Source organism: Cyberlindnera jadinii (assembly GCF_001661405.1).
Source record: "Cyberlindnera jadinii NRRL Y-1542 unplaced genomic scaffold CYBJAscaffold_9, whole genome shotgun sequence".
NCBI lineage: Eukaryota > Fungi > Ascomycota > Saccharomycetes > Phaffomycetales > Wickerhamomycetaceae > Williopsis > Williopsis jadinii.
Genome location: NW_017963660.1, coordinates 36,730 through 52,926, shown reverse-complemented (window position 1 = coordinate 52,926; position 16,197 = coordinate 36,730). Strand labels below are relative to the sequence as shown.

The following is a 16,197-nucleotide window of genomic DNA, read 5'->3' as shown; positions in this document are numbered from 1 at the left end:
GGAACTGTGCAAATCCATAGATATGTATTGTATATTATATAAACACATAATAGTCTAAGCACGCACAATGTCCCATTCTACTTCTGTTATCGAGACTTCCTGCCCGGCATTGTCATCGTAGTCATAGAACTCATTCTCTGAGAGGTCAATCTCCTTGAATGGCGTGTTCGATTCGACACCAGTGGCTTCGAAATTACCCTGAGGGATGAACTTGACCAATTCCAGGCCTCTGGCCTCAACCTCCAAGATCGTCTTTGGTTTCTGATCGTCCTGCGAGAGAGTCTCCTTGGTTCTTGTTATCGATGCAGTTGATTCTCTCTTACAGGATTTACAGCGGAATACAAAGTTTGCCTCTCCACGGGAGCCTGAAATCTCGTGTTGTTCGAATCTGTTGATGGTGATCTCCTTTTCATGTTGTTCACGACAAGATGTGCACTGGATCTCGAACGTATACTCGAATGGATCCTCGGCAGTGTCGGTTGGCTGAAGATCCTTGAGGCCTTCTACTGTGGCCTTTAGCTGAAGTTTGTAGCCCATTGTTTGCCTTAATTCTGACCTTCGTAGTGGTTTAATGTTGAGGAAGAGCGCCGGAGTTGGGATAAAAAGCGGAACAAGCCGGGAAAAAAAACATACGAACATTTCCTCAGAAACATCACCAACAAAAGATATAGAAGAGGACATAAACCGGCATGTACAGAGTTCCCCTGAGGATTGTACGGCCTTCCCTCACCAAGAGATTTATCTCTGTACTGCCCACCACCGAAGATGAGCTGGAACTGTTTGGACCGAGGACTATGAGATCACCAAAGGATGAGATGACCCAGTCGCTTGTTGCTGAGAAGTTACTGTCTTTGTACTATACCAATGAGCTATTGTCGCCGAGCAGTCTGGAATCGTGGGGAGATACACACGTTGAGATCCATAGGGATAAAAAGTTAAGCGAACATCTCCATGCTATTGGTGTGACTTCTGACGTCGAACAGTTACCTTTGGAAGATCTCATATCCAAAATACCCAGTGATTCCATAAAGGAACAGCTGAAGCACCTGTCTTCACAGATTGGTCATTATAGAACTACTACGTATGAAGAATTGGAGCAGAATAAGCCCCTGGGTCCAAGACGTGGGTTGCCAACTCCGTTGTTGAAAGTGATTGAGAAATACCAACGAGCCAATAAACTGGAAAGCTCATTCCTATTTGAAAGCGCCATTGCCATTATGAAAACACCCATGTCATCTTTCCCATTGGTGGAGGTCTTGACAGGACTTGAGGAGTTTCCAAATAATACCAACCTCAGGGCATTGGCCTGTATATTAGCTTCAACTGTTCCACATGTTACTGAGGAGCAATTCACCAGCGTACTGAGAACATCGGTAATTGCTGAGGACTATGACCTCTTCAATCAATGTATTGGGAAACTGAGGTTGATCAACACCGACGTCCACAATGGTACGTTTGTGAAGAAGATCTCCAAAGGCTCCGACTCGTTACCTTGGCAGTTATACTCCATTGCACTTGAAGGCATGCTTAAGCTGAAGTACTCGGAGAGTGAGATGTCCATAGCTATAAATAACCTACTCACAGGGATAGTTGTTGATAAACAGACCCAGGAGGTGAGTGTGAGGATTTACTACAACCAGAGGAAGTCGATGGATGCTAACGTTTGGAACGTTCTTCCACAACGGCTATTGGAACTACTCGCTGAGGTTGCGGTCAAGTTCGAATTCGCAGAGTTATTGAAGAATTGTATCAAGCAGATGTCTGTCAACGTACAAACAGGTGTGATATCAAGACACCAGTTCCTGTCGTTGCTACAAAGACTGGAGGCGGAAACCTCGGGACATAGCGAAACACTCTTGAGTACAATCAAGGGACTACAGAGATGATTTCAAACACATCGAATGCATTCACTGTTATTTCATACATATCTTGTCTGTACATAGTTGTACTTGTTAGTACACACACAATGTTCTCAGGAACTTCATCTCCATTGACCACACTAGTAAACAACCTTGGAAGAAATCATGCGACACAGGTTCGTCCTTTAGGAAACCCCAGTTCTTCATAAAAACAGAGAACAGAGGGAGTCTTTTCGGTGGATTGACAAATATTTTATAATCATTTTATAACAAGCGGTTGAGTGTGACCAGAGAGAAGGTTAAACATCATAAACTTACACTATCAATTGGCCCCATAAACTGCCAACTGCTGGTTTCAAACAGTCCTCGGTGTCTGGAAAAAACACTGAGAGAGGAAGAAAAGTTTTTGTGTGTGTGGGTTTTTTAAACTTTTTTAGGTTTTCCGTTCGAGGATGCTCATCGGTTGGCACCACATGTACACCCGGACACCATCAAAATTTTACTGTCTTGTCAAATTCATCCAAAACTGTTTATCAATACAATAGCATCGAGCGAGAACAAGAAGGAAACAACGCCTTTATAAGGACTCGGTGTGTTATACGTGATCGAAGAGGTATCTAACGGCTATGAAATTCCTTACAACAAACTTTGTGAAATGCACGTCCAAAGCGTGTGACTCCACAACGGATAACTTCCCATTACAATTCAACGACTGTGAGTTGATCCAAGAGGAACAAGAGTTCAAGCCTGAATTTCTCTTGAACATCCTGGATAGACTTGATTGGAGCGCAGTGTTAAAAGTGGCACATGACCTGGGTAACGACTCATTACCACAGGCGTTACCTGAGAACGTTGACCCAGAGGACCCAGACACACTGGCCCTTTTGAAGGACTTACACTCATTATTACTCGAGACAAACATCACACAGGGTGAGATGAAGTGTCGTGCATGCGAGCACGTCTATTACATCAAAAACTCAATTCCAAACTTCCTGTTACCACCACATTTGGCTTGATTTATACATGTTAGAATGATACTAATAAAGAAGACACTTCGCTCCCCAAGCCCCACCAAATTATTCGAATCTGTAGATGACAGCTCAGATAAGATATCTACAAAGAATGGACACGCAGTATTCAATACTTCTTGAGCTACATTCATTCAAAAATCTGGTAAGATTCGTTGAAAAGGCACATAAACTTGCTTATATCTCGACAGCCAAAGAGACATTAGGCTAGTGTGGTTTTTCACACGGTAGAAGTAATTTATATCATCTTATATACAGCATCTTGACTTGATTGAGTGGGTGGTTCTTCTAAAATAGCCTCCGCATTTTCCCTCTTATATATATAATTCTGGTTCTTTGTTGCCCCAGCAATCCTGAAAATGTAAGGATGTTTCTAATTCTCGCAGCATTGTTTATACTTTGAACTATTATCAACAAAATGACACAAATCTCTCACAGTTTCATACACAAAGTTAGGAAGATAACGAAACAATGACCAAAGGCAAAAGGTTAAACACTCAAAGTAAAAAACCCGTAGGACGTCCAAGGAAAATCAAAAGGACTCCTCCCTGGGCCATCCCACGAGGTCATCAAGTCGAAGAAGAAACATCAGCGGCTGATTCAGAACCACGGCGGCAACCTCAAACGAATGAAGGTAAGACTATACCAGAAAATTCAGCCATTATCGAGATAGGTCATCTGACCTAATATGAGAACCATCATTAGAGGATACACCAGAAAATTTACGACAACCCCCCCATTACTTGAGCCTGAGCCTGAGCCTGAACCTGAACTTGATAGTGGAACTATGGCTGGTAGAATAAGAGGTAGACGAAGAAATGCAGCACGGGTAGCAGAAAGAGTGTTAGAAGAGAGCCTACATGATGAAGCTTTTGATCATGACACCAATGGCTTGAGTGAAAATGATGATCCAGTTTATGACCCACCACAACATCGGAGACCACGAAAACCAGGGAACTCTGTGTATAATCCCAGTGGCCGAGCTTACAAGAATTAAATCAGAACACACATGTGATTCGAAATGCCCAGTAATCTTCACAAGTTGCTAATTAACACCGAGACATTGCTTAGCTATGACCATTAATAAGTCACAGAGTCAAACCTTTAGAGGTGGAGTTGATATCCACATGAGCTCAACATGATTTGGTCTTGGTAAAGCTTACGTTGCACTTTCAAGCTTAACCAATATGAATGATACTGACACGCTTTTACCGAAGAGTATATACAATAGCCCAAGTGCTCACAATTGTCAATCAAGCGTTTGAAAAAGTAGCTAAACACATAAAAGACGAGATAGATCTTTTTCACACTTAATGGATCCCAGATCAGGAGCATTCTAACACCCATACCATCCACACCTTTGTAAACATATCTACCAAGACATACGCCATAAACTCAGGAAAGCTACTGTGGATCTCGTTAGAGTCAATCCATGATTCTAATCAGCGAGGGAACAGACAAATAAAGGCCAATCCTCCATAAGCCCCGCAGCGCAATTTGATCGCTAACGCTCTAGCAAGTCGCGTTCACCCTACCGAAGCATTACAGATTAGCTTGTCAGATAGCAATACAGCTAAATGTCCTTTACGGAAGAAAAACCCGCACATCTCTTCCCAATTTGGATCCCAAGTGAGCCAATAGAAAAGATACAAATGTGTATAAACAAGAACAGGCTCAAAATAAGAGCAATTGGCAAAAGCAAAAACGACAAGTGAAATTCACAGCAGAAAGAGCAAAATCTCCTGTTCTTTTTTTAGCCAAAGGGCGCGCGCGCGTGCGTGTTTGTGTTCTAAGCCCAGTACGGAAAATTCGCGGGTCAAAAAGCCAGGCAAAAACAGGCTGAAGCTGTCTGTATTTTTTTTTCCGTTTTCCTCTCAGGTTTTGCTTAGATTCGGTGTATGTGCTGTGTGTTCTTTATACCCTTTGCCAGTTGTTATTATAGAGGAATCGATTTGAACGTACTTCACACGGTGTAAACATACAAGTTATTACAACGATGATCTGCGATACGAACTGGTTGCTCTTCACAGCACTTTCACTCTTTACATTAAAAGTTGACGCACAGGAATCTTCATCCTCTACTGGGGCCTCCTCTTCTTCCTCATCTTCATCTAACGCCTCCTCGGAGTCATCAAGTGCCGGTAGCAATAGTGAACTGGTTGGTACGTGGTCTTCCAAATCCAACACAGTATTCACGGGGCCTGGATTTTATGATCCAATAGACGAGTTGCTGATCGAGCCTGCGCTTCCCGGGATCTCGTATTCCTTCACAGAGGATGGATATTGGGAGGAAGCGGTATACCAAATCACCTCAAACGCTCAAAACCATTCGTGTCCAGCGGCGGCGCTAACGTTCCAGCACGGGACGTATGAGATACTGTCGAACGGATCCTTGCTACTAACGCCTTTCGAGGTTGACGGCCGTCAACTCCTGTCGGAACCTTGCGAGGACTACGGCATCTCGACGTACTCAAGATATATCCAAACAGAACTCTACGACCAGTTTAGCGTATACGTTGATCCATACCATGGACGCTACAGATTAAACCTCTTTGAATGGGACGGCACCCCAGTACAGCCTCTCTACCTGGCCTACAGACCGCCAATGATGCTTCCTACAGAGACGTTGAACCCGACAGACACCGCAGCGGAGACACATTCTTTGAGAAAGCGTATTAGACGTTCGCTGGCTAACAAGGGTAGAACAAGGGCTGTGAAGGTATCGCCCATCAACGTGGATCTCTGGTGGTGGACGTCGGTCGGTGTCATCGCAGTTGGTGGTGTCAGCTACTTCTTCTTGTGATTCGACCACAGACCTTTGCTACTATAAAGCAGAGAACGAATATATAAGTCAAAGTGCCTCGTGAAATGTGTTTACTATTGGTAGCTATGTAGCGTACACTTCACTGCTGCGCGAACCGTGTATTTCACGTAGGGGACGACCACCTTCCTGCATTGGTAACTTCAACAACAGGCCTTTTTCGTCGCTCTCTCCACTCGTTTCATTCTATCGCTGACGTGTTGAAAAGGATACCGCCCAGCTTCGAAATGGTTGGTATGAAAGGGCTTCCACAGCCGTATAACTTGAATCCGAAGAAAACATCATGGCTTACAACACCACAGAAGAGACTACTGTTTTATGCACTTGCGCTCTTCTCCATTGGCTTCATCATATACTCATCGATACCGCCAAGGGACCAACCAACGGAGATTATCATCGACACTGAGAAGATCAGCGGCGGTAAGCTGAAACGAGTTGGTGATGGCCTCGACAACGTTGGCGATGACACCGGTGCTGTCGTTTCCAGGGCTGTACAGAAGGACAGTAACAACTCGCCATTGTTGTGAGGAAGACAATAGAAACACAGGTATCTAAAGATGATCTTTATATATTAAGTACTTGACATAAAACATTACATATCAATTAATTAATGCAGTCCATGTTAGAACATTTCTCTCGAGGTGATCGCTCATACCTTCAATCCATGGGCATGCGCGTCTTGACGCTCTTGCCAGACGGTCTTACCAGAGCAGCTACAGACTTGTTTATCGTTTTCCCATACTCCAGCGCTTCTGGCAATGACACCGGCAAGGGCATCCTTCAACTCCTGCTTCTCTTCAACAACTACAAACGACCGCCCGATGAGATCTGCAACGTTCATAGGTGCGCTTTGGAAGCTCTGTCCGCTGCCTGTTTGATCCACCTTCACGTCTTCAAACTTGAAAAGAGAGTCTCCAGTGGTCAATGCTCCCTTCGAAATGTTTCCTGAAGCTCTGAAAGATGGTTTATACGTACCAGTTGGCAGCCCGCTAAGGGTAATATCAACCAGTAACTTGTTATCCCCGATGGATACCATTCTTGCGAGGCCCTTGACGGGTTCAGCTTCACCTCTAAAGGTTTCCAAGATGGCGACTGCCGCGGAGTTCGGCTTACCAGTTCCTCTGATGATAGCTTCACGGCCGGTGTCTTGGATTGCCTGAATGATGGTTGACGGTGCTGCAATACCGGTAACGCTCACGAGTTTCTTGTTGAGATCAATGTCAAACCTCTCCAACCCTGGGACTTCCCCCAGGGCTTTTTTGACACTATCAACGCACGACTCGCACGTCATATCAACATTATAAACGGTCTGTGGAACTCAGTCAGTATACAGCTATCATTGGCGATGCATACAAACACAACACTCACTTCAAACGACATTGGCAAATAACAGTAAACTAACAGTTACCTATCTGACAAGAGTTGGAGTGTTTCGAAGTGGGTCGGTTTTTACAAATTGATATGTCAGCGACGCACACAACTGCGCACGCGACGGCGAGCCACGGTTTAGCCCACAAGGGCCATCGCGTGATACGATTTACGTCGGCATTCCCTAAGTTACGCTGAGGAGTGGTTAATGTATATTGGCCTAACTAATGAAGAGCGATGTGTATATGTTGCAATCAATCGAATCCAGAGATCCTCTTCATATAGAAATAGGCACAGAGTGCAAATAAGAACATACCAGACGTTATGCACCAGAACCAAATTAGAGAGTCCTCAATTCCCTGTCCTGGAACTAAAACGTTCATTCCCCATAGACCAGTCACAATGTTCATAGGTAGCACAACGGTACCCAAGAGCGAAATCTTTCCAAGAACATCGTTCATATCGTTGTTTACCCTGGTCATGTCGATATTGATCTGTGCGAGATAATTGGAGTGGGATCTGGCCAATAGCTTTTCGTAATGGTTCAGACTTTGAACCATCGTGACAATATGGTCTTGAATGTCCCCCAAGTACATACCAATTTCAGACCTAGGAGCAACCTCCCATTGTTCATTACATCTCTTAGCAAAGCCTTTTATAACGTCCACCTTTGAAACTAAGAGACGTAGTAAGGCCATCACCCTGGCACGTGTTTCACCAATACGCTTCAACAAGTCACCTTTCTTCTTCCATTCAATCACGTTTGAGTTCGTAGATCTTGTAGACTTCGTTGACGCAGAGCGTACTGATGACAGAGACTTGGCGTCGATGGTGGATTGTTTCCGCATCATACTTAGAGGCTTGTAATCGAAATCATCATCACTATCATCACTGTCCTCGTCACTAGAATCCGAGTCGTTATGCATCCTTAAAATTGAATCCTCGATGTCGTTGACTTCATCTTCAATACTTTCAATCATTGGACCAAACGCATCTGTAATGTCATCGATTAATGCATATGCTATCCAATCCGCACTCACAGTGAGATACTCACGTAATAGCCTGGCTCTACGACGAACATTCACAGGGTGAGGAGTTGGTGCAAAATGGAAGGTTAAAACCGCATGACGGAACACAACAATGTACACGTTTAAAGGTTCCAACTCGTTGTTCTTTGGCTTGTGCTTTTCACCTGACTTCTTTTGATACCGTTCTCTCTCCAACTGTTTTCTGCGGCGTCTCATGGAAGAAGATTCAGACTTCATCGACTGCTCGGACCTTGAAAGGGATTGACGTCTGCTGAATAACTTCTGCCATACTGTTGCAGGTTTGATCGACTCAGATTTGGTAGATTCTGCATTGGATTTTTTCATCTTTATTCTCTCTTGAACAATGTCAAATGAACGGAAACAGACAAAATAGTAATCCTTAAACAGTTCAACCTTTTCTCTTGTCTCTCCTAAAAAGATATCCTCTGTGGTTAAAGGATGCACTTGGAACGCCTTTGACAAGACTTTCATCTCTTCTTCAGTTGGATTCAACACGTCCAACCAGAAAGGAGATATGTGATCCTCAGACTCGTCCAAATCGTTTAAAGATGGTGACGGCTCCTTTGAAGTTAGCTCCTTCAATGACTCTTTCTCCTTGTACGAGTTTGGGGTGGTTGAAGGCTTACTCTGCTTCTCCTTCGAATACTCAGAGTATTGGAATAAATCCGCAAATCTCTGTCCAGGTTGTAACAACCCAGAGATCGTTGGTGAGTGCACTGTGGAATCCAAATCTTCTCTAAAATAGGTGAATCTGAAATGACCCGGGTTGCTGTTGACGATATGTGGTGGGTAATTGATAGTGTTAAGGAACTGGGTGTTTGACCTGTTCTTTGCAAAGGGGTTAATCTTTGGTGGACGTAGTCTACCAGTTAGGGTCTCAGCCTCGTTGATCCTCTTATTCCCCAGTAAAGGAGCATCCACCTTTGTCACTATAGGGTAGGAGAATCCAACTTGGCCAGATGATGCATCGGCGCTATCGACATCAGAGGACGCGAGGTCATACCTCATGTTAGCCTGTGATGCCTCTTGAGCAGCCTCCTCTTGAAGCCTCTCTGTTTCCTCCTTTAGAAACTCATCCAGCACTTCAAGGTCGGGCCAGTTCTTTTGAACTTCGTCATCATCCATAGCATCCAAGGGGAAACACACGTCATCTAAGGAGCTCGGTTCACTGTTTCTTCTTGTTACCGGCTTTGAATCAAACACTTCTTCATCCTTGAAAATATCATTGTCATCAGTGCTTGAGCTGTTTTGCCTTTGACGTGATCCCAATCTCTCCATGTCAACAAGACACTCCCTTGTAACATGTCCTTGCGACCCATGTGATGCATGTGACGCATGTGAACCCTTTGATCCATACTGTGGTCTATGAGCGTTATGGGTCGAGCCTACACTCGATCTGTGGACCCAGCTTCGTGACAAGGGCACGTCTCCAGACACAGAGGATTTCCTGTGGATATCCCACTTTCTCAAATCTCTAAACGTATTGGCATCGTTACCTCCACCACTCAAGAGTGTATTGCTCTGTCCAAAGGTTGAAGACGACGACTGTTGCCCTATACTTATGTTATCGTCCTCAACTGGAATGTATCGGGAGAATGTTGATCTTCTTCTCCCCATCAGAGGTTTACGCTCGTTAGGATCCATGTTGTTATCTTTGATACCAACGTGCAAGCGTTTGTAGTTGATGTCTGTCCTTGTCCCTTTTTTGTTTAAAGTTTTGTCTGATAGAGCTCTTTTTTTCGCTGCTTCCCGTGCGTCTTTTTCTTGCTGTGCGATAATGTCGAGCTTTCTAAGAAGGGACTAGGGAACCAGGCCAAAAACATGATCACCTCGTTGACAACTGCTGAAACAGTGTCATTCCTTTGACGTATACGCTGTTAATTTAAGTTTACACTGTACAGTATCTCCAGAGACTTTTTGTCTTGGTACGCTTTCCATTCCAGGACAGGGACTCAAAAGCCCTTACCCGCTTAGGCTACAGACTCACAGGACCCAGAGGACTTCTTGAGACACACAGGGTTTACAGGACACACAGCCCAGCATGTACAGCTCGGAGAAGCAGCGGGATTGAGTATACGCGACGTCTGTGGAAGGGAGATCACATCACTATGGAGAACATGAATTGAAACAGTAAGTATTAACTCGATGGGAATACAGAGCAACAGACTATGATTTTTGCTTCTTCGCAGATAGGTCCTGTACGACCTCGGCAATCTCAGCTGATAGGCCAATCAAGTTTTCCCATTGGTCAACGCTTAACGATATCCCCTTCTTACCTGGCTTGAATTCACCATCGGATTCGTAGTATTCACGGATATCAACCAATACTGTGTTCTTGAACTTTCTCAGCGTTACACGACGCTTCGACGACAACTGTGGATTATTGAGATGCGGTTAGTAACAATGCGCTCTTTCTCTCTGGCTTTCTCTATCTTCCGGCCCTTCTAATGTAGATGCCTATAAAAACCTATCAGTACTCACCTCAAAATACCGATCTCCATCGGTGTTTGTTAGCGCTCCATTTTGCTCTCCTGATTTGGGGACTTTCTCCTCAGCCTGTTCTCTTTTTACCACGTGTGGTTCATCTTCTGCTCGTTCTCTCTTTACACCGGACATCACGATTGGTTATATATCACTTTTGCCTCTCAAAGTCGCCCTCCTATGTATTGGAGAAGAGAGTGTGTGAAAAGGGAGAAAAGCATCGAAAAGCCGGAAATAAACTCTAAAACTCTCTTCACCACACACTTGAAAGAGCGTGATTAGCAGCAAATACAATGGCTCCAATAACTACACCACATAGGAAGGTTACAGGACAGTTGGATGATCTACCTCCTCTGCTCATTGGTGGCGCAGTCTTCAACCAACAGTTCAACGATAACCCGGAACAGCTGCCAGTGGAGCAAATCCTCAGAATTGCCTTTGACAACGGGCTTAACGCTATAGATACATCACCGTACTATGGGCCTTCTGAGATATTGCTCGGTGATTGCCTCAAGAAATTACACGATGAGTATCCCAGGGATGAATACTACATTGTCACCAAGTGTGGAAGAATTCAGCTTGATGAATTTGACTATTCGCCTGCATGGATCAGGAAGTCTATAGAGAGATCCTTGGAGAGACTGGGCACCACGTATCTGGACCTCGTCTACCTCCATGACATTGAATTCGTCGATGAGGCCGGGATCCTCGAAGCGTTGAAAGAGCTAAAGAGGCTCAAACAAGAAGGGTTGATCCATCACTTTGGAATCAGTGGATACCCAGTGGATTTTCTTTATGAGATTGCATTGAAATGCTCAACCATTGAAGAGATTGGTCCATTGGACGCTGTTCTCAGTTATTCCAATTTCAACTTACAGAATGAGAGATTACGTCCCTACATTGACAAGTTTCTAAACGAGTGTAAAGTACAAAAGGTGTTGTGCGCTTCGATCCTGTCGATGTCACTCTTGAGATCTGCACCTACACATGCTTTCCATCCAGCTTCCCAAGAACTGAAGGACAAATGCCAACAAGTGGCTGAGTTGACATCTTCAAGAGGTGTTGAGCTAGCTGATTTGGCAACGAGATATGCCATTAGAGAATTCCCCGGCCCAGTGGTTCTAGGTGTTTCTACTGTGGAGGAGCTACAAGATGCAATAGTTTCCTATTGGAACGTTATCAATAGTTCTGTTAATGACGACCAACTAGTCAAAGAGGTCAAAGGTGCCTTTGGATCTCATTTAAACGAAGTTTGGCCAAGTGGCAAGCACTAATCTTTCTTTTTATCAGATAACACTCCCTCTTTCTCGTTTAACTGATCGGCAAGCTTATTATAGCTTGTTTCTAGTCCACTTTTTTGTTTCTGTAGTGTTTTAAGGTCAAGGTCCTTTGAGGCCAGTTGTTTCGTTAGTTGCTCCACACGTTCCTCTACGGCCTTTGGGTCGTTAGCTTTTCTCTTCAACTCTTCGTACTTGATCAGACGTCTCACTATGCTGAAGACTGTTGGAATGGCCAACGTCAGGAATAGGATAGCACCAGAAATGTAAAGGTTTCTTTGGCTGTAGAAACGGCGTGCCAAAAGATCCGCTGAAGTTACCATTGAATGGTTCTGAGTGTACTCCCTATGCCACTTCCAAGAAGATCTCAAAGAATCACTGAACTGAAGACCAATCAGCACTGTTGTCACCACCCCCACGGTTCGTAACTCCTTGGAATCGTATGCCCTTTGGTAGATCATGAATGCCTTCTTACGAAGAACAAGAGGCAAGGGGAATACCAGGATGGCCAAAGCGGTCATCTGAAGCACTAAGAGCGTGAAAAGCTTGATAAATACGTCAGTAAAATGACTCACAGAACATCACTATGTTTGAACACATATACACACCAATGACATGAGAATACCCATTTTGAACTAATTGATAGAGCTGTGCTTTCGAAGTGAGGTTAGTTTATGGGAAAGAGTTGATGACAGCTGTTGTTGAAATTTCAAAAAGCGCCTGCTACTTAAATTTCAACGCACCGCCTCTCGATAATTCCATCAAGATGAGATTTCCAACAGCCCCTTCGCCGCTAATACAACAATGATTCATTTTCATTTCCAGAGGTTATCAATCTTCCAAGGGTTTTTTTACACAATCACAGTATTCAGTTCATGGTAGGTTCGGTGGTTAAAGCGTCGTACTAGTTAAGAACGTGTGTTTGGATTAAAGTCATTGCACGTCCCATATTAACAAAAAGTTCTGATATCATCAACAACTGGTTGACATATATGATCAACGTGTGTCTCATAATCTACATTGTAAAAATTAAATTGTTTTGGATTGTATAGAAGATTGTATATAACAAATTCCAAACCCATCTGTTTTGTCATGACCAGAACACATCTGTATAAACTTTGAACACATAGAAGTGTTGTGTCGTGTATGGTGAGACAATATGAGGGTATCAATTTAATCCTTTGTAAAGATTAAGGGTTAACCAATAGCCAGTTAGGAAACTTAACGATCCTCCGATAAGCGCAAACATGGTGGATATTGTCAAATCTTGTATGAGGAAAAGATGCAAAGAAGCGTTGTTACCAAAGTTGTACTTTGTGAGGTGGAAAGAGTAGGCGAAGCAAAAGAGACCAATGCTTGAGCCGCTTAGGAAACTGAGCCATCCCCAACGCCAGTTACCAACACACAACGAATAGTAAATGTTCAAATTTGCAGTGACAACAATCATTGCGATGAGAATAAACAGAAACCAGCTCACCGTAGTATCGGAATAAGTGTGATGGTACCACAACGTCAAGTAGAACCTTGACAGTGGCACAACCATGATGGAAAATGGTGCAATGCCAAATATCAGAACGTTTGGAATAGTACGGAAAGTGATTGGTAGGTGTGGGACTTGACGTTCAATCTCACTTACTTTACGTGTAGGGACAGTAAAGTACTTGTAACTGGCAAGGAAGGAACACACCGAAATAGCAGCATAAGCCTCACACGATTTAAAAAACAACGACCATGTCACTCTGTATGGAGACCCAACAGTTTCATTGGTCCAGTTATACCAGTAGATCATTGGAGTCAACAGCAATGGGACGGCAAAGGAGTCCAAAGCAGCTGCAATCGTCAACTGGTTACCGCTCTCGAAATAGAGCTTGTTAAGATAAGAGTTCAGTGCAGATCCCAAAGGAGTGGTGATAAAGAACAGGACCACTGAAACCTTTGTAAAGTACCCGTCCAATCTATGGACCTGGATTCCACCTAGTAAGTAAAAGACAGATAGGGAGATAGCACATGTAGTGATTTGCGTGCCTACTGATACAAACAAACTCAACAGCGCAAAGTTCCCTGGGCGTCTCTGCACCTGAAGTGCAAGAGATGGCCATGATAAGCCAAGATCATCACTATTGACAATGTCTTCTTCTATCTGCGTGTTTGCTGTCTTTTTGTTCCGAATTGCTCTTGCTCTTTCATAGGTAGTGGCCTTCCGGTACGTTTTATATGAGAAACCCCCGATGATTATCACCAAGGACAAAAACAACATCAGCGTAACGTTTAAGATCAGCGGACGAACGATATCGTTTCTGTAGATATCCCATTTGTTGCCAATGTACTTGTTGGTCTCTTTCCAGAAGAATTCATAACTGTACTTTGTACCACTGAACATTTGTTCATGTCTGCTAAAGTATACAGGTTGTTCCAAATGGCAACGGATCTCATTCTTTGGTGGTCTGTTCAAAGATTGCTCAGTGACCGTTACGTGGAGAATTTCATAACCAGTCTTGAAGTTCTTGTAATACACGATGAACTGGAAGTGGTTGAACAAATGTGGCACGTTGTAGAAGTCCAAGTAACCCAGAGGGATTCCCGGCTTGACAAAGAACTTGTTTGTCTCAACATCGTAGGCATCTTTACCGACAGGGATGTCATCCAGGAAGAAGTTCAATCTGTAGTCCTGTTCTATGAGATCGTGAATAAGAGAAATGTTTTCCAAGCTGTACACCTTGTCGCATTCATGTTGACATCTACTGTTCTCCATAAATGTCGCTTTGATTGGAGCTTCCATCAAGTTGTTTTGAAAGAGTGCATCCTCTTGTAGGACATGTGATTCGTTGCTCAAACGACCCGGTTGCTCAACTGGTGGACATGATCCCAGAGTCGGGTAGTAGAAATCAACAGTGTTGAGGTATAATGCCTCGTCGAAGGAACCACCACCTGGAGTCAGGGGTTTAACGCCAACTGAAATTGGGTCCCCTTTCTTGTATATCTTTGAAGCACCGGTTCCCGCTAGAAGCACCACTGTGGTGAGTATGCTTACAAAGAAATTTTTCAGCAACATCCTCTTGATCCACTTGTGTGTGTGTGTTTTTTTTTGTTTTCTAAAAGATTGCTTCACAGTTCACGAAGTTGGTTAAAGGTCAGACGACCGACTCGATCTATAGCAATTTGAAACCATGAAATTAGGACCTTAAGAACAACGGTTCGTAAAGTGAGAGGAATTTTTAACCAATTCGTTAGGTTTACTGGAACTCGCAATCGGGCAACGCCAGGCTGCCAGGGACTTACCAGGGACTACCAGCAATTCCCCTGTGTACGCGGGTCTGACGCAAACTCACGCATCCGCGATCAGGTTTACGCTTCCAAGGGGGACAGTACCGGTTAGATGAAAAAATATAAGCCTTGTTTCAATGTTGGTTATGGGGCCATTCATCAGACAGGGCTGGATTATAAGGCTTAGCAGTGTTTCAAATTAAGGAGAGACTTCAACCGGTGAGGCGATTGATACATAGATTCATTTACAGGTGTTTTCTTTTTTGCAAAGAAAAGGGGTATCTTGAAAGCCGACCTACTATCTTAACGCTTGGACAGTATTTCGCGCTCATCGATTGACAAAATGTATTTGGGTCTGTCAGAGGTCTCAATGCAAGTTTGTTGACGCCGGTGTTCGGCAACACCGTACAGCGCGTTTGAGGGAGGACGCCGTTTTCTACAGCTTGCTCAATTTTGGAGAAGATTTTAGCAACCGTTCTTCCTGAGGAGAATTTTGAGACTAAACTGCATGCCCATGCGCATGAAGAATAAACTCTCATCGAGCTGCAAGCCCAAAGTTAAGGTTAGCTTCCAACGGGAAATATCCAAGCCAAAGGACTACCCTACTTTGATATACATCATTTGGACACTCCTATATAGGGTAAGATTTGTACCCTCATATGATTAGTTGGTAGTTTAGGCCCTCGACGTACCTCCTCCTATGTATGATGTATACCATATAGTCGCCTCAGCACCACACTGAAATTCAGGTTGTACAGTGCTTCCTGGGTTGTGCATTAGGATGGCAGAATACAGAAGATTTATTACACAGGGGTTGTCGTTGTGGCGACAGTTTAGGAGTAAGGGTCGACCTGCATTGTCCTCACCCTCTAGACCTGGGAACAGGGGGGGGGTGTTAATATTCGATAAACTTATCAGTTGAACACAGTTCATTGGTGAATAACTTCAACATCTAGATCACTATTTGATATAATTGTGAACCTTGCTATGTATAAAATAGCTGATTGTATGACAGAATGTATGCCTGCCGAACGATGAGGTTGCGGGCAT

The 16,197-nt window shown here is 43.9% G+C and overlaps 12 protein-coding genes across 12 annotated transcripts; 5 read left to right on the top strand and 7 right to left on the bottom strand.

Annotated features, from left to right (window-relative positions):
- Nucleotides 1–54: 54 nt before the first annotated feature.
- On the bottom strand, nt 55–537 carry CYBJADRAFT_128678 (uncharacterized protein; the record flags this gene model as incomplete). Its single annotated transcript, XM_020212787.1, has 1 exon — nt 55–537. The coding sequence occupies one exon, from the start codon at nt 535–537 to the stop codon at nt 55–57; it is 483 nt and encodes a 160-aa protein (XP_020069736.1).
- A 132-nt stretch (nt 538–669) lies between these two features.
- CYBJADRAFT_168241 (uncharacterized protein) lies at nt 670–2,139 on the top strand. The gene has a single exon (XM_020215283.1). It carries the CDS (start codon nt 690–692, stop codon nt 1,884–1,886), a length of 1,197 nt encoding a protein of 398 aa, XP_020069735.1. The 5' UTR covers nt 670–689; the 3' UTR covers nt 1,887–2,139.
- Nucleotides 2,140–2,417: 278 nt separating this feature from the next.
- Nucleotides 2,418–3,237, top strand: TRM112 (RNA methylation protein TRM112). The gene has a single exon (XM_020215282.1). The coding sequence runs from the start codon at nt 2,486–2,488 to the stop codon at nt 2,873–2,875; it is 390 nt and encodes a 129-aa protein (XP_020069734.1). The 5' UTR covers nt 2,418–2,485; the 3' UTR covers nt 2,876–3,237.
- A 1,482-nt stretch (nt 3,238–4,719) lies between these two features.
- ROT1 (Rot1p) lies at nt 4,720–5,759 on the top strand. The gene has a single exon (XM_020215281.1). The coding sequence runs from the start codon at nt 4,884–4,886 to the stop codon at nt 5,688–5,690; it is 807 nt and encodes a 268-aa protein (XP_020069733.1). The 5' UTR covers nt 4,720–4,883; the 3' UTR covers nt 5,691–5,759.
- Nucleotides 5,745–6,296, top strand: CYBJADRAFT_99027 (uncharacterized protein). Its single transcript, XM_020218047.1, has one exon. It carries the CDS (start codon nt 5,936–5,938, stop codon nt 6,233–6,235), a length of 300 nt encoding a protein of 99 aa, XP_020069732.1. The 5' UTR covers nt 5,745–5,935; the 3' UTR covers nt 6,236–6,296.
- CCS1 (copper chaperone CCS1) lies at nt 6,272–7,116 on the bottom strand. Its single transcript, XM_020215280.1, has 2 exons — nt 7,077–7,116; nt 6,272–7,017 (listed from the first exon to the last, which is right to left on the bottom strand). The coding sequence occupies exons 1-2, from the start codon at nt 7,086–7,088 to the stop codon at nt 6,358–6,360; spliced, it is 672 nt and encodes a 223-aa protein (XP_020069731.1). The 5' UTR covers nt 7,089–7,116; the 3' UTR covers nt 6,272–6,357.
- Nucleotides 7,117–7,260: 144 nt separating this feature from the next.
- MNR2 (putative Mg(2+) transporter MNR2) lies at nt 7,261–9,954 on the bottom strand. The gene has a single exon (XM_020215279.1). The coding sequence runs from the start codon at nt 9,767–9,769 to the stop codon at nt 7,331–7,333; it is 2,439 nt and encodes an 812-aa protein (XP_020069730.1). The 5' UTR covers nt 9,770–9,954; the 3' UTR covers nt 7,261–7,330.
- A 73-nt stretch (nt 9,955–10,027) lies between these two features.
- Nucleotides 10,028–10,780, bottom strand: SUB1 (chromatin-binding transcription coactivator SUB1). Its single transcript, XM_020217167.1, has 2 exons — nt 10,607–10,780; nt 10,028–10,498 (listed from the first exon to the last, which is right to left on the bottom strand). The coding sequence occupies exons 1-2, from the start codon at nt 10,739–10,741 to the stop codon at nt 10,292–10,294; spliced, it is 342 nt and encodes a 113-aa protein (XP_020069729.1). The 5' UTR covers nt 10,742–10,780; the 3' UTR covers nt 10,028–10,291.
- A 119-nt stretch (nt 10,781–10,899) lies between these two features.
- Nucleotides 10,900–11,880, top strand: ARA2 (D-arabinose 1-dehydrogenase (NAD(P)(+)) ARA2; the record flags this gene model as incomplete). Its single annotated transcript, XM_020212803.1, has 1 exon — nt 10,900–11,880. The coding sequence occupies one exon, from the start codon at nt 10,900–10,902 to the stop codon at nt 11,878–11,880; it is 981 nt and encodes a 326-aa protein (XP_020069728.1).
- On the bottom strand, nt 11,877–12,437 carry CYBJADRAFT_128939 (uncharacterized protein; the record flags this gene model as incomplete). Its single annotated transcript, XM_020212806.1, has 1 exon — nt 11,877–12,437. A coding segment is annotated over one exon (561 nt), but the record flags the coding sequence as incomplete, so codon positions are not given.
- Nucleotides 12,438–12,930: 493 nt separating this feature from the next.
- Nucleotides 12,931–15,034, bottom strand: CYBJADRAFT_168232 (transmembrane 9 family protein). The gene has a single exon (XM_020215278.1). It carries the CDS (start codon nt 14,933–14,935, stop codon nt 13,052–13,054), a length of 1,884 nt encoding a protein of 627 aa, XP_020069726.1. The 5' UTR covers nt 14,936–15,034; the 3' UTR covers nt 12,931–13,051.
- Nucleotides 15,035–15,275: 241 nt separating this feature from the next.
- On the bottom strand, nt 15,276–15,745 carry CYBJADRAFT_98928 (uncharacterized protein). Its single transcript, XM_020218046.1, has one exon. The coding sequence runs from the start codon at nt 15,684–15,686 to the stop codon at nt 15,393–15,395; it is 294 nt and encodes a 97-aa protein (XP_020069725.1). The 5' UTR covers nt 15,687–15,745; the 3' UTR covers nt 15,276–15,392.
- Nucleotides 15,746–16,197: the final 452 nt, after the last annotated feature.